The sequence below is a fragment of the Bolinopsis microptera genome, chromosome 5 (genome assembly GCF_026151205.1).
Source record: "Bolinopsis microptera isolate Bmic1 chromosome 5, MBARI_Bmic_1.0, whole genome shotgun sequence".
Taxonomy (NCBI): Eukaryota; Metazoa; Ctenophora; class Tentaculata; order Lobata; family Bolinopsidae; genus Bolinopsis; species Bolinopsis microptera.
The window spans coordinates 129,024-145,034 of NC_087076.1; the positions used below are offsets into that span (position 1 = coordinate 129,024).

General features: G+C 40.1%; 2 protein-coding genes across 3 annotated transcripts; one reads left to right on the forward strand and one right to left on the reverse strand.

The window, feature by feature from the left end:
• Positions 1 to 813: 813 nt before the first annotated feature.
• Positions 814 to 2,797, reverse strand: LOC134815673 (periodic tryptophan protein 1 homolog). 2 transcript variants are annotated; one of them, XM_063824233.1, is made up of 3 exons: positions 2,632 to 2,797; positions 1,595 to 2,463; positions 814 to 1,452 (listed from the first exon to the last, which is right to left on the reverse strand). In XM_063824233.1, the coding sequence occupies exons 2-3, from the start codon at positions 2,444 to 2,446 to the stop codon at positions 922 to 924; spliced, it is 1,383 nt and encodes a 460-aa protein (XP_063680303.1). In that variant the 5' UTR covers positions 2,447 to 2,463; positions 2,632 to 2,797; the 3' UTR covers positions 814 to 921. The 2 variants fall into 2 exon arrangements, with proteins under 2 accessions (XP_063680303.1, XP_063680302.1); XM_063824232.1 differs by lacking the exon at positions 2,632 to 2,797 and having other exon boundaries at positions 1,595 to 2,501.
• A 5,384-nt stretch (positions 2,798 to 8,181) lies between these two features.
• Positions 8,182 to 10,836, forward strand: LOC134814725 (uncharacterized). Its single transcript, XM_063822914.1, has 3 exons — positions 8,182 to 9,190; positions 9,292 to 9,417; positions 9,623 to 10,836. Exons 1-3 carry the CDS (start codon positions 8,182 to 8,184, stop codon positions 10,519 to 10,521), a joined length of 2,034 nt encoding a protein of 677 aa, XP_063678984.1. The 3' UTR covers positions 10,522 to 10,836.
• The last annotated feature ends 5,175 nt before the right edge of the window (positions 10,837 to 16,011 follow it).

Sequence of the window (16,011 nt, forward strand, 5' to 3'; positions counted from 1 at the left end):
GATGGCGCCAAACGGACACAAAATGACAAATTTATCGAGCAATTCGTTTATCTCGTTAGCAAAATTGATTGGGTAGTCATGTGATTTCGTGCTACAACACCGTAATTGGGCCCTTTCACGATTCCCATAGTGCCCAATCACCTGATCACGTGATTAGGTAAACCAATCACCTGATCACGTGATTAGGTAAACCAATCACCTGATCACGTGATTAGGTAAACCAATCACATGATCACGTGATTAGGTAAACCAATCACCTGATCACGTGATTAGGTAAACCAATCACCTGATCACGTGATTAGGTAAACCAATCACCTGATCACGTGATTAGGCAAACCAATCACCTGATCACGTGATTAGGTAAACCAATCGCCTGATCACGTGATTAGGTAAACCAATCACCTGATCACGTGATTAGGTAAACCAATCACCTGATCATACCTAATGAATAAGCTCGTTAAGCTTCCTATCTCGGTCATTTGAGAAGCTAGAACTCTCATTTTTTAGGGAAAATGTAATTTGAATGGCCGGCCAAACACAATTCCATACAATTTAACTCGATCCGATTATTCAATCTATCAAATAAATGCGAAAATGAACCTTCATTCGAAAAAAATTAACATTCAAATATTGTTTGATTTGACATATTCCTCGAATGAGTTCGAGTGGTGATAGCAAGTCATACCAAAAAGATTTATTTCAATCGGGCATTGAGTGACTAACCTATAAAGGCCAACGTATGTGCAACCCCCCCCCCCCCCCCCCCTGTGTATAATTATATGTAGCAGTTGTAGCTAAATAAAACAATATTGATTGAACTAAACCGAAAGTTATAAATTTTGCAACAACAGAAAGGTCATTAAACGAATAAATTAAAAGATCCGAAAACCCACAATTCAAAGGTTGTGGAACCTCATTCAACTAAGAACCATCTACTGCAGGGTGATTGAATGCCTCCCTGAATTCTTTGTTGGAAGCAATGTCCCACATTAGTAGTCCTCCCTCCAGAGCCCCTATTGCCAGCATTGTAGCGTAATCAGGACAGAACGAAAGACAATGCAAGGAACCTGCTTCTGGAAATGCACGTGACGTCACACAACTGGGTCTGTTATCAGAAATTTGCCATACCTTGACAGTCCTATCAGCACTACAGGTCGCCAGAAGGCCAGGAATTTGTTTAGTCATGGCTAATCCAGACACTTCATTATCATGGGCTGCAATGGTATACAGAGGCTTTTCTTGTCTGATGTCAATGCACAAAGCACTACCATTTGATGTGCCTGCTAAGAAAGAAAAGGGATTTGAGACGTCCCACATTAAATGCTCTACTTCCCCATCAACTGTCCAGGACTTGCTGTTTTTTGTTCTGCAGTCTGTTACCTGACATGTGTTATCATAGCCTCCAGATAGGAGAGTTGTGCCCTCTGCTAAGTGCCAGCATAGTGTCTGGACCTGCAAAAAAAACACAATGTTCTCAACTAAGATTATCTACAAGGTGCAACAGTTTATTTGGATATAAATTCAATGAAATTGTTTGTTAATTTAATTTGATTAATCAATATTTGGTAATTTTAGGCAAACTTTATTATTGTACCTTATCTTTGTGATGAGTTAGGCATTCTTTAGCAGAACCTGTTTCTAAATCCCACAAAAGAATACTACAATCAGCACTCCCAGATGCAATAATATTCTGAGTAAGTTTATTCCAGCTGAGACTCATCACGGCATCACTGTGACCTTTCTTACCAACTTTGGGCTTCTTTTTAGAATGTTTTAACCTTTGTCCAAGAACAGCCACTGGTTCTGACGTATCAACTATGTCAATATCCCAAATTTCAATGAGAGGGCTCATACAGCCAAGAGCAATGTAATTTCCTGGAGCTCTGTCCCCTTCAATTTCTTCTTGATCCCCAGCATCAAAACTTAACCATTCTACACATAATGGAAATTTATCTAACAATATATCATGATGCACATAGAAATCTTGTTCTTTTTCATTCCAGAGATGAACCTCAATGTTGCTCATTTCACCATCTAGCTTCGCACAGCAAATTAGATTGTCTGTTGGTTTTATGCCATAACCTTCTTCTTCGTCTTTTGCTGCTTGAGGGAATGTTATGTAAGGATCATCCTCAGGATTTGCATAATATGTCACTCCACTCAATCCTGCACCAAATATTCTTTGACCATCCATTTCTTCTTCCTCGTCATAACCTGCCATGTTAAATTCGTCATCCTCATTTATCTTGTTGCACATTTGCTCAGCAGCATTGTCTACAGATGATTCAACTTCTTCATCACTATCAACTCCATCAGGGCCGTCCACTATTTCCAGATTTTGCTTGGTTTTTTCGATGAGATGATTGAGTTCTTCTGAATCTAACTTCAACACAGCAGGCTCCTCTGCAGCTAAACCCCGGGCAATCCAGCATAAACTAGGGATCATATCTTACTTAAGTGATGCTGAAAATATTAATATCATTAAACATAATACCTAAAAGTATTTATTGTTGCAGTAAAACATCTACTATATGGACACTTTCATTTCATTTGAGAATATTGGTAAATATTAGCTTGGCCCCATTAAAAGGCAGTGTAGTTGACTTCGTCACACTATGAAATTATATAAACCCTTGATGGTTCGGGGCCAGTCGGATCTGCAAATTTTCCAGTTTCTGCAACGCCAGAATCCGGACTTGCCGCCCAATTCCTTAACTTTTGCGTCGATGAACTCAGGGGGCCGCAGCCCCACAGTGTATGTGGACATGGATGTTAATGAGGCTGGCCATACCTACCTGGGTGGAAATAGCTATAAACTGAAGACAATGACAACGACTGAGCAGGAGTCAGCGCACCAATTAAGGCCAGAGGGGGGGGGGGGGGGGTTAATTGCTCAAAACAATTTACAAAAATTTCGTTGAATAAATTCGTTTTTTGATGACAAAAATTTTGCTGCCATTCACATATTATTTGTAACTGCTTAAGCAGAATTGATGTCATCATGACAAATTGCTACTCAAATTTCATAGAATGTGCTTGAAGCTTTGAAGACAGAATAGGAGATCATCAGGCTCTCAAATGTACTCTTGACTTTAAAGTTAATAAAGCTAGCTAATTCCAAAAGGTCCTTATTAGAGATCAATCCCTTAACAATCTCAAATCCCTAGCTAAGCTATTTCCTGGGTGCCTGCAGTAATTACAGCAATATAGTTGTACTAATGCAATGTAGACCATGCTATAGATGGACTAAATCGTCACATCCAAGATTCATATATGATAATTTCTGTCCACCTAAACAGATAAAATGTAATAACAATTTTCTTTTCGAGCCTTCCAAAGAACTGCTGACAGGATAAGGAAAAAGAGAATGCTATTCAAAAAGTATAAAAAGTTGCTAGAGAAAAATTGATAAATTCATGTGTAAATGTATTAATGGCTTATGTAAATGCAGGAATAGTTAACTGCATAAAAAATGTATAAACTCTTGGGAAACTTATCAATTCCAAAGGAATTATGTTACCATTATGTTAGAGAAAACAGACGCACTAATATTGTCCAAGATCTTACTGTAAAAAGAGCAAAAAATGATTTAAAATGTATATGGAAAACTATCAAACACGCTTCAAACTTACCTGGACAAATTACTAAGTCCTCTTCAAGCAACTTAAATGTCAACGGAGTCAATCTACATTTTGCCACAGTTGGAACAATCATACAAGAGTCTATTAAGGTTAAGGACTCGGACAACTTCCTAGAATATATGGCACCTCCAATAGAGTGCAAACTCTCTGTTTTCGAAGAGGTGACTGTAGAACAAGTCAGCTGTAAATGACACTTAAAGGATGAGGGGACCTTAGAAAAAGTTTTTTTCTCGTGCAAATCCTTTTATTACATTAATCATAAAAACCACTTTAGTGAAATCCGCAAAGTTGTATTTCATTCGCGCGCCGAGATATCCAGCCAAAACAATTTGAACCTGTGACGTCAATTATGTGAGTTGCTCTGATCCGCGCATATAGAAATACAGGTAAAATGAGCGTGCGGGCCGACTAATTACTAATTAAGAATACATTAACAATTTACGATACTAACGAGCCTATAACCAATGGAGAGGAGACTTTTTATGACCGGTTGAAAAAAGAATTATCACCCTACGATAACCATGAGCCGAGATACACCTGAAATAAGATTGAAGTCACACAGAAAGGCATGTAAATTATGTATATTTATAGCTCCCAACGTAACACCTAGCAACTCCCTGTATTGTATCACAGTTGATATATCAACATGTCATATCAACACAACACGGTCCTAATAAAAATGGATCGGGTAGGTATGAAATGCATGTCTTCATTCCAGTTGGACAAGCACCAAGCAGCAAGCTTTTAAGTTCTAACTCGCTATGAGACACTACTTATGACGTAAGCAAGATTTGCAACTATTACACCAAACAATATTATACCAAGCATAGCAGACGAACACATCCACATTCGTTACGCTTTACACTCAAGTCACAGCAAACTAAAACGGTAAATTATAAATGAGTGTACAACTAAAGGCCGGTACACGCTCAGTGTCAAACCGCACGTGCGCACTCAGATAGGACTAGAGGCGCCAAGGGCCAGCTAGTAAAATGTCTTCTACTACATCATACATTCAATCGATTTTTAGATTGTGTCCATATCGGGTTTCAAACAAGTCAAAACAAAATAGCAGTTTGTGGTTTAGCTAGCGAATGCTACTTATCTTAGCTATTTATAAATAGAAATACCTACTACAACTAGAAGAAAGCCTTTCTGAGTTACATTTAACTATTAATGAGAATTATTCGTAACTTCAAACTTAGACTAATTCAGTGCAACCAAAGATACCGCTCTCGCAAACGCCAAAGGTAACACGACGTAATTAAAACATGAGAACAGAACAAAATGTTGACACGAGCGAAGGGTGTGCGCGCACGTTGGTCTTAACACATAAGTGACGTCACAGCCCAAAATTGCTATCAGCCAATAGGAGCGCGGCGTGATATTGCACGAATTATCGATTTCACAGTCCGGCGTATTTTTTGATTCTACACACTTTCACAGGACTTAAACGCGAATATTTGGAAGTAAATTCTAAGGTCCCCTCATCCTTTAAACTAACAAGTAACAAGGGTGTGCCTTAGACGGAAGTGAAACAAGAAACTGTTCAGTTAACAGGCGTTGATTTAACTGTAAATAAGGCAGCTGCAACAAGCAGATATCCAAGAAGGGTTAACAGATTTTCTAACAGAGGACTTGAGGAAAGGATGATGACTACAAGAAATCGCAGCATGAAACACATCAGCCTATCAAAAATAAAAATCAGGTAATAAAAATGAAATTCCCTAAAATATCAAAAATTCTATAAACATTTTATAGAAATTCTATAGACTCCAAATGTACAAACAAACTGAATACTCCAATATACAATAAAAATTATGCCGGTCAAAGTATATAAGTATATTTTTCCTGAAATCATTGAACCAGTAGCTCACGAAGTAAATCGTAGTATGAAAAATGGAATTATACCCGTGGCATGTGTAAAATTGCAGCAGTAACTTCAATTATCAAAAACCAACTACTAACCAACCATCATGATCAGTATGGATTTAGGAAAGACCATTCAACCACTTTCCTTATGCTTAATCTTTTTTTCTTTTTTTAAAGGGGGGACCCCCAACCCATGTAGCTGAGACACCTCACAGCAAGTAGACCAAAGTGGCTCTTGCTTGTGAAAGGTGTATCAACTACCCGCCGAGGCGGTGGGTTGGAAGTCCCCCCTGGGATCATTTCGTCCGCTTAATCTATTTGACAAAATATTATGTCTAAGGAATCATCGAAGAAACCTGCAATTGTATTCTTGGACATAAAAAAGGCTTTTGACACTGTTAGCCATAACATTCTATTGAAAAAACTCAAGTATTATGGCATGGATGGCTTTGTCATTAAGTAGTTTGAAAGCTACCTGGGAGGCAGAAAACAGTGCACCAAAATACGTGGTAATGTAAGTACACTGCTTCCTGTAAACACAGGTGTGCCACAGGGCAGCATATTAGGTCCGATTCTCCTTAGTCTATTCATAAATTATCTCAGTCGTAATTGCACACAGTGTACTGCTTACTTATTTGCAGATGACAGTGCACTATATTTAGATAATATTTCTAGAGGCTTATACAACAATGTAATAGAAGATATGAAAATTGTGTATAAATGGCTTAGAATTAACAAGCTAAGACTAAATGTTGCAAAGTCCTCATTCATAGTATAAATTGACAAATGTCCTAATCTTGACAGGCTGTCAATCCCTCTTGATTTGGAAAATGACTGTCTTCACATAGAAGAAACCCAATCTCAGAAATACTTAGGTCTCATGATAGACAACTTATTAAACTTTCAGGACCATATTTATTATGTGAAATCAAAAGTTTCTAGAAGAATAGGAGCATCATATAGGTCTAAAAATTTCCTTCCACTGAAATATAGAAAAATGTTTGTAAATGCTCTTATGCTCCCTCAATTTGATTATCTCAATATTTTGTACAAACAAATTAGCAAAAATTGCTATTAATGTTAATTGGCGTGAACAGTAAATGTGTATCGAGATATGAAATGGCTCCCCTTACATTTAAGGAGACAAATTTATTTATTACTTTATGAGAAAAATTCATACAATATACACATAATATAGCATTGACCCTATATAAAAATTCAATATGAAATTCCATAAAAAATCTTAGTAAATTTTATAAAAATCCTTTAAGTAGTAGAAGTAGCCAGTTCAATTTGTATCTAAATTTATATCTAGTTCTGATATTTTAACAGCGCTACCACTTTTTATCCCTCTTGCTCCTCTTTATTACTTGATGTGACTGTTGATTATTGATGTTGGACATGGTTTGACAAACGTTGACCATTGTTAATAATCTGTTCCGGCGCGCGCTACTTCGTAGCACTTGCCATCAGGCCAATAACATTTCGAGAAGAAAGCGGCGCGCGCTACTTCGAAGAAATTTAGACGAGTAACAACCATCAATGACCAACCCCGAGTTTGTGGAAGATTATATGCAAAGCCGTATGGGATGTTAACATAAAAACAGGTCAGAAATATTACATCTTGAGGCGGTAACACTGAGAGCATTAAATAAAAGTAAAATATATATTCCCAATCCTAAGACAAAGTACCAGCTGAGGAAAACAAACATCCTAACCAACTGCAAAGCTAATCTTCCGTTTACAGGACCAAAGAGTAGTCAAAGCAAAAAGTTCAATACACACAAATGTCTCATTGTGCATGATGCTTACTTTGACAAATTCGAGCAAGACAAATTCTCACGAGTCTTTGACATCAGCCGTGTAAAAGAAAAATCTGCTGAATCTACCATCAAGAACGGAAATCTGATTTCACGGATCAAGGCAGTCAAACCAGAAACTGTAGTTATTCACGTTGGTTTCGGTGACGTGCTGTGTAATACAGAAGGCAACACCATAACAAATAACTTTAAAAAGATTATTTACAATGTTCTAAAGAATACCTCAACCAAACTATGTGTTTCGCTTATGATACCAGTACCAGGATACCCTGAAACCAATAGTAGACTACGGCAGATCAACAACACCTTAAAGGAATTTATATCCTGCGAAAGAACCTCCCACAAGTACAAGGATCGCCTATTTACAACCAACAATGACTCTCTAGGAGGAAACATAGAAAGAAAAATCAACGACAATGGAAAAGCAAGTATCCAACTTAGTGAACGTGGACAATCTAGGCTTTGGCTACGTCTCAGAGACAGTCTGCAGCGCTCGGTAGGAATCCAAACACCATCAAAACAAACAAACAACAGAACCCTACGGAACGATTCACTACATGAATAACAATCACAAGAAAAGGCATAGTGAGGTAGAATACAAAAACTGTGATTTGTCGATCCTCTCCTGGAATATTCACGACATTAATCACCAAACCCTAGGGAAGAAAACGGATCAAAATGAATTCACCAGAATTCTAACCAGCGGTTTAATTTTCTGCCTCCAAGAAACAAAAGGGAATGTCGAGCTTCCCCAGTATAAATGTTTTAACAAACTAAGGTCTGACTCACGATCAGGCGGTCTCTGTATCGGTGTTCACAGATCTATTAGTGAATTTGTGAGGCCTATTATGTGTGAATCACAAGACATCTTGGCTGTAAATATCTCAACTACAGCTACTGGGCTCAGCAAGGACCTAATGCTTATAAATGTGTATGACTCTCCTCCCAACTCATCTTACAAAATAAAAAAGCTCGCCTTGGGCTCGGATGTAGACACAATGGGGCATACTCTTGAATTCATTGCGTCACTTAAGACCAAAGCGATACTTCTAGTTGGGGACTTCAACGCAAGAACAGGTAACCTTAACGCAGATGAAGCGGTTCAACCCTGCAATGACGAATTCACAACAGGTCAAATCGAGTCCTACCCTTCTTACCACAAACAACGAGCAAGCAGGGACCCTGTCATCAATGACCGGGGTAAAAAATTTCTAGACTTAATTCAGAGCTGTAATATGTCTATCCTAAATGGATCCACTCTAGGTGACATATTTGGCGAGTCGACGTCACACCAATACAATGGAACTAGTATTGTGGACTATATGGCATTATCAAATGACACACGACATGTAATCAAACATTTCAAAGCCCTTGAGCTCTCCGACCTATCAGACCATCGGCCGCTGCTGTGCTCTTTGAAATCAACTCAGAAAATAATAGACTCAGAATCAGCTCTCAACCTTTATGATGATGTACAAGAAAAGGTGCAGTGGAATGGTGAGCAATCAGCAAAAGAATACAAAGCAAGGCTCCTTAAGCTAAGTACGCTTAAAACTATCTCTGACCTTGTTGACGAAGCATGTCATTCTGAAGAAGACGTCCACAGTCTTAACCTTAGATTAACCAGACTCCTTGTGGACATCAACAAAGATGTAGAGAGTCCCCGAAAAAATCATATCACCAAGAAACGCAAGCCAAGAATTCAGGCCAAAAATCGCTGGTTCGATGCAAAATGCATTATACTGAAACGAGAAGTCAACAAGCTTGCCAGAAAATATGGAAAACAGCCTAGAAACGATGTTATACGCATTGAGTACTACGCTAAGAAATCCCCGGCAAATCTGCTTGACCACTTCGGTTAGTACTCTACACCCCTTACCTTACTCTTTTTATCCACCACTACTAAAACTTGATTCCTAACTATATTATTCAAGCTAAAATAATCTCCCTCAATTCAGATCCAACTAAACTGCCACGCTTTAAACACAAGTCACACGAGTCTAAAGGTCCGCCAGATGTCGAGGTAGTTGAAACTTTTCACGCGACTGAGACACATACCCAAGCAGAAATTATCCCCGAACCAGGTATGTCCACTAAGTCATTAACTTCACACGCCAGTGACCTTCTCTCTTAAAATTACAACTCATGTTATTCTTTTTTCTTATAATTTTTAATCTCAAGCCGACCAAAACACAGCCGAAAATGTTGTAATCAAGGCAGCCTAACCTCCCATACAAATCAAAATTAGTCCTGATGGTTAAACACACACCAACGCATTTTTATCCTCAGAAACCAAGGGATCTGAACAAGTAACTCCTGCAGACATTCCTGCATCCCCCTGCGTTCAGGAAGACAACCTAGAACAAGCACCCACCACCTCGACGACTGCAGATCTCATGGGGGCTGCCCCACTCACGGAAACACCTCCTGATGCGGGACCTTCAACCACGAATCATCCGAACGAGATAGAGCTCTCAGACCAGCTGATACAAGACATGCTTGCTGAATCTATACCTCAACAACAGCAAGAACTAGAGAAATTGGAAAGTAATACTGACAAGAAACTATATCCTATATGGATCCACAAATCGGATTACCGCCCAATCTCTCAGAATGAAAGCGACGCCTTGAAATCTGACATGATGAAGAACTTTCTGACTCTTGCGAGAAATGGCGACCTCACAATTGATTTTCGATTCACCTCGAAATTCTCGGACCTTAAGTCCGGTAAGATGAAACTAACATCAGAAGTGCCTGAGGCTGCAGAGGCCATTAAGCGGGTCTTATCTAACATGCCTTTTTGGAAGGTCTTGACCACGGAGGACCTGAACACACAGGAAGGCAAAACTTTCTGGGTGTTTGTTCCCTCGGTGTGCCACGAATTCGTTGAAGACAACTCACTGAACGAGTTGATTCGTGCGCACACCGGGTGGTTCTTAGAACCAAACGATGTCCGAACTGCGTTACCCCCGAAGAAAATTAAGGATACTAGGAATCACCTTTGCTACATATTCTTATCCTATAAAGCCCAGTGCTATTTCTTATACTTTGGATGGAACATATCCCTTCTGGGATGCACCCTGAAGTTACAGGAATACGGCGAACGAAGGGACACCACACCAACACTTACTACAGACAACTCTCCTCAAGATCTTGTAAATTCACTATCAACATCATCCCTGCAATAATTACTCGCCCTCAAACTGGAATGAATGAAACTTATTTATGTGTGCATCCCCCCATCAAGTGATGGATATATTTCATTGTTACTTGTTTTTACATAAAAATATAATAAACTGTTATGTGATAATTGGACTTTTTACAAGTTCTCTTGTAAAATTTTCGTTACAATTCAATCTTAACTTATCGACTTTATCGATCAACAAGTTGTATTATTCTCTGTCTCCTCTTCACTCCTTACCTCAATTCAGTTCAGTCTCCATCAATGCATTTATACATATTTAAACTAGCACAATCTATTTACATCTCCCGTATAACACTTATTCTCAACCTACCTTGCTTAGTTAAGGTAGTGATGGTGGTACACAGTCAGCTTCAGGTTAGTGGTCCTAATTCTTTAAATCCCAAAAAACGAACAAACACTAACCGAATCCCCGAATCAACCGTGAACTATATACCATGCTCACAGATCAACCTTCACCACTCCGCGATCCCTACGGCTCATTTTTATCAAAGCATAGAACAGAATGACGATCTTCCCTTCATCACGTTTGTGCAGGAACCATACTGCTATAAAGGTAAACCAAAACACACCCCTGGAAACGGCGTTACATTCTACCACTCAGCCCCTGATCTTGCAAATCCCAGAGCAACGCTGACAATTTCTAACAACCTTGCAAATCAATTTTTCTTCCAAAAACAATTCTCCGGGCGGGACATATCAACATGTTCTATTGAACTTCCCACATCAAAATTATATCTATCCAGCGTCTACATGGAGACCAACTCATCTAGTGAACCCCCCGAGAAATTTATCAAACTAGCTGAGCACTGTCTCACTCACAAACATGGCCTTATAATCGGTACGGACAGCAATGCGCACCACACATTGTGGGGCAACAAAACCACCAACACGCGCGGTATTAAACTCCTTGATTGTCTGGCCCAAACCGGACTACTTTGGCTCAACAACGGCAAATTCACTTTCAAGCGAAACAACCAAGAAACAGCCATTGATCTCACGCTCCGAAACGACTTCGCCCCACCAGTCGAATTCTGGGATACCAACCCAAACTTTTCCGTATCTGACCACGTGCTCATTGAATTCGTCATAAACCTAGACAAAAACAATATTAAGACGCGCCCTATCCGTACTCTAAATAAAAAGAAATGCGACTGGTCTCAATTCAGATCGACCCTAAAAAGTGAAACAGATTCTGACCCTGTATTAGCAAGACTGAAAGCTCAACCATACAATTCAATTTACAACAAAGACTACCATTATCTCAACACCATAGTATACCGCCTCAACGATATACTTAATTCGTGCTTCAGAAAATCCTGCCCACCAACGTTCATTCGCAACCAGAAAAAGTTATCATGGTGGTCGAACGAACTTACTGAGGCCGAACAAAACCTTGTTCTAGCCAGAAACAACCACGAAAATGACCCCCTGAACACGGATCTTCATTCTTCATACAAAGAAGCACACAAAGCACTGGACTCGCTCATAACCAAAGAATCCAACGCTCACTGGCAAACCTTCTGCTCTGGTCTACAGAAAAACAAAAACGTCGCGAAAATATGCAAATCACTTATGGGAAATAAAACGACAAATCTCAGCTCTCTCCGCAAATACGACGGCTCTTACACTGAAAGCCCGAAAGAAACCTTAGAACTTCTTTCTTCAACTCTCTTCACTAACACGGCTCCTGACCGCTCCAAACTGAACCCTTGTAAGGACTACCTATCACCGGATGAACTGAACTCAATTATCTCGCTCTCACGCATGAACGATGCTATCAAAGAACTAAAAAACAACAAAGCTCCAGGCCATGACAGTATTACCAACGAAATCCTTAGCGAAGCATACGAGATTATCAGGGTACACCTTCTATATATCTTTAGACTCTCGCTATTTTGCGGGCGCCTACCCGAGGCCTGGCAAACCTCAAACTCTGCAATTTTATCTAAACCAGGTAAAGATGATTACTTCTCAGCAAAATCTTTCCGCGTCATCACACTCTCATCTTGCACTCTTAAACTAATGGAACGTCTCATTCTCTGGCACCTGCAAAGGGACCTCAAACTCGAAGTATCACTCTCCCCCAAACAATTCGGCTTCCGCAAAGGCTGCAGCACTGAATCAGCAATTCTGAAACTAGTATCACTGGTAGAAACCTCGTTAAAAGTAGGGAACTACTCACTGGGTATCTTTCTCGACATCCAAGGGGCTTTCGACAATATTCCATTCTCTGCCATCAAAGAAGCATTAGAAAAAACGAAAGCAAAGGGCAACGTGAGTAACTGGATTCTTCACTTCATAACTACTAGGAAAATGAAACTTAACCTCAAAGGGGTTGCCCTCATCATATGGATCCTTGCTGGTACACCCCAAGGAGGAGTTCTATCACCTCTTCTTTGGAACATAGTTCTCAACTCTCTAATCATTCTTCTAGACACCTTGAAGAACCTCTTAGCCTTCGCAGATGACCTAGCCATTATTCTCTCAGGGTTCTGTCTAAACACACTTAGAGACCTTGGCCAGCACTACATCACAACATGTAATAAGTGGTGCGAAAATAATGGACTCAAATTAAACGCAATAAAAACACAAGTTATTATCTTCAGCAGAAAATACAAAATCACCCTCCCACCCAAGATAAGATTAAAAGGCCTAGATATTGAATTCTGCAATACAGTAAAATACCTCGGTATTCACTTAGACAGTCGCTTAAACTGGCACGAACACGTCCACCAAACTGCCAGGAAATGCACTAACATCCTCTTTGCTACACGCAAAATGATCGGCGAACAGTGGGGGTTGAGCCCGGACAAGATTTGCTGGGTATTTAACTCTATCATCAAACCAATCATGACATATGCCTGCGTTACATGGGCTCCCAGATTACTAGATAACAAATCTCTGATGAAACGACTTGACCGTACAGGGAACCTAACACTACTAATGGCAACAGGTGCCAGGCGCACGTCGTCCAAGAATGTTCTACACACATTATTTTCACAACTCCCAGCCTCTCTCGAACTTGAGAAAACATCTCTTCTCCAAGCGATCCGCCTCAAAAGTCTTGATCACTGGCCGAACCTTCAAGTGGATAACACCGTGCGGAAATCTCTCGAGCCATGCTATATCATAATTGACCGCATTCTTAACACGATCTTCACAAACTACGACCACCAAAAAAATGACCTAACCAAACCAACAGACATCAGCCAGAAGAACTACACACTAGAAATAAATGGACATGACATGATTCCTCTCGAGCCACTAAACTACATAATCACAACTTACACAGATGGATCGAAACACGCAGATGAAACCACAGGTTACGGGGTAGCCATTTTTATGGATTCAGAAACATGGATGACCGAAAATTACACCATGGAACGGTATCACACTGTCTTCCAATGCGAAGCTCACGCTCTCCTAAGGGCAAGCTTCCTACTAAATGACATCTTGTCATCTCCCTCTCTCTCAGATCACAGAGTCATAATCTACTCAGACTCACAAGCACTTATCAAAGCACTCTCGAACCCATACTCGATCAATAAGACCATAATCGATCTTCACCATAGCTTAAACGACACAGCATCAACTCACCATATAATGATAGAGTGGGTCCCAGGACACAAAGACCACTACGGAAACGAACTAGCAGACAAGCTAGCAAACATTAGAGTTGTTGAGCCTAACCCAACTCTCTCAACAAAACAGCCGCCCATTCCTCACACTTTCTTCAAAAACAAGATACATAAACACATCAGAGACAAGACGAACAAGAACTGGCATAACTGCAACATAAGTAATAACACTAAAGAGCTGGTCTCAGCAATCGTGAACCATAATCTCCAAGGTCAACATCTCTTCAAGTTAGGTTTTGACGTCCTCAGACCTTTTACTAGACTCATAACAGGTCACAACAACCTCAACCATTTTCAAAACAAAATTGATTATACAACTGCACCACAATGTAGTTTCTGCGAAGAAGACATACATGAAACAGCTATGCACCTCATATGCGACTGTGTATACTTCGCCAGGGTTCGCATGGAAAAATTCGGAGAAGACCCAATAACAATCGACCAACTAATGCGCTTCATTTCGCGTACCAAGAAAAAGGACCTAACGGTGCTATTAAATTTCATCGGCGATTATGAATTGTAAATCAATCCAAACTATGACTCACTGACTTCATCACCATGGAAACCAGTATCGTACGCGCGCGAGCGGGCATTAGAAAACATGACATCCAAATGGACGCTTACATAATGAAAATAACGCGCGGCGAATGATCATAGGAAAGTCCCCCGCGATGCGGAGCAGGTAAGCTACCTGGATCGGAAACTTCCTAAACTCATTACCGACAAAACTGCTATTGCTATTCAAGATGCGTCACCCTCGTAGACAGATTTAGCACCGTATACGCTCGAATTTTGGTACAGCCCCCCGCGACGCGGAGCAGGTGGTTCCCTGGAACGGGCTGCCCAAAATTCGCAGCAACCAAAAAACGCCGCAAAAATCACTTAATTCGCATCTAAAACACAATCTCATAAATTTCCACACATACACAGGGCCGACTGTCTACTCCCTGCAAAAACACGAAGAGACAAAACTCGAGGGGTCTATTACCCATCCGAGTTCTATTGTTACGCGCGCGTGTCAATTGTACAGTGCACCGGCCTGCGCTGTCCTCTTGGCATTGTTGTCGCCTTTATGACCCTCAAATCTAAAAGTAGGTTGAGGGCACTACATGGGGTCTAGCGCTGCCCCGTGTCAAAATACATACATACATACATACATACTACGCTAAGAAAAAGGAATACAAGCGTCTCATCAAGCATAAAAAATACCTATTCTACAAAGAAATCAATGAAGACATCTTGCAAGACGGGCATATCTCATGGAAGGACTTCAATAAACTTAAAGATGCCAATAAAGAAGAGTCGGTACTTGACCTCTTCGATATAGAGAACTTTTATAAATTCTTTAAAGATCTGTACAAGACCAAAACAGTACCTAACGAATTGGTGAAACTGAATGATGAAAGTGAAATCATCATCGACACTGAAATCCTTAACAGAGATATCGACCAGGAAGAAATGAAGAAAGGCATCAAATGCTTACAAAATGGAAAGGCAGCGGGTATCGACTGAATTCTTAATGAGTTCCTCAAAACATCGACGGACGAAGTTGTGAAACTCATTCAAAAACTCTTTAATGAATGTCTTAAGTTTGGTGTATACCCTTGGAACACCACTATCGTTACCCCTCTCCACAAAAAAGGTTGTCCACATGACCCGGATAACTATCGAGCAATCGCCGTGGGCAACAATTTGGGCAAGTTATTTTCAAATATTTTGCTCAGTCGACTTCTCGAATTCAGAGCTGTATATTGCCCCGAATCACAGAACCAGAGAGGATTTTGCAAGGGGGCACAAACCTCTGATCATATTTTCACATTTAACACCTGTATTGA

Excerpts from the sequence above, each read along its gene's own strand:
- LOC134815673 (XM_063824233.1), bottom strand. The coding sequence starts at position 2,446 with ATGATCCCTAGTTTATGCTGGATTGCCCGGGGTTTAGCTGCAGAGGAG. Across the intron at positions 1,453-1,594 it reads TAACTCATCACAAAGATAAG|GTCCAGACACTATGCTGGCA; the intron begins GTACAATAATAA and ends TTTTTTTTGCAG.
- LOC134814725 (XM_063822914.1), top strand. The coding sequence starts at position 8,182 with ATGTGTGAATCACAAGACATCTTGGCTGTAAATATCTCAACTACAGCT. Across the intron at positions 9,191-9,291 it reads AAATCTGCTTGACCACTTCG|ATCCAACTAAACTGCCACGC; the intron begins GTTAGTACTCTA and ends CCCTCAATTCAG. Across the intron at positions 9,418-9,622 it reads AGAAATTATCCCCGAACCAG|AAACCAAGGGATCTGAACAA; the intron begins GTATGTCCACTA and ends TTTTATCCTCAG.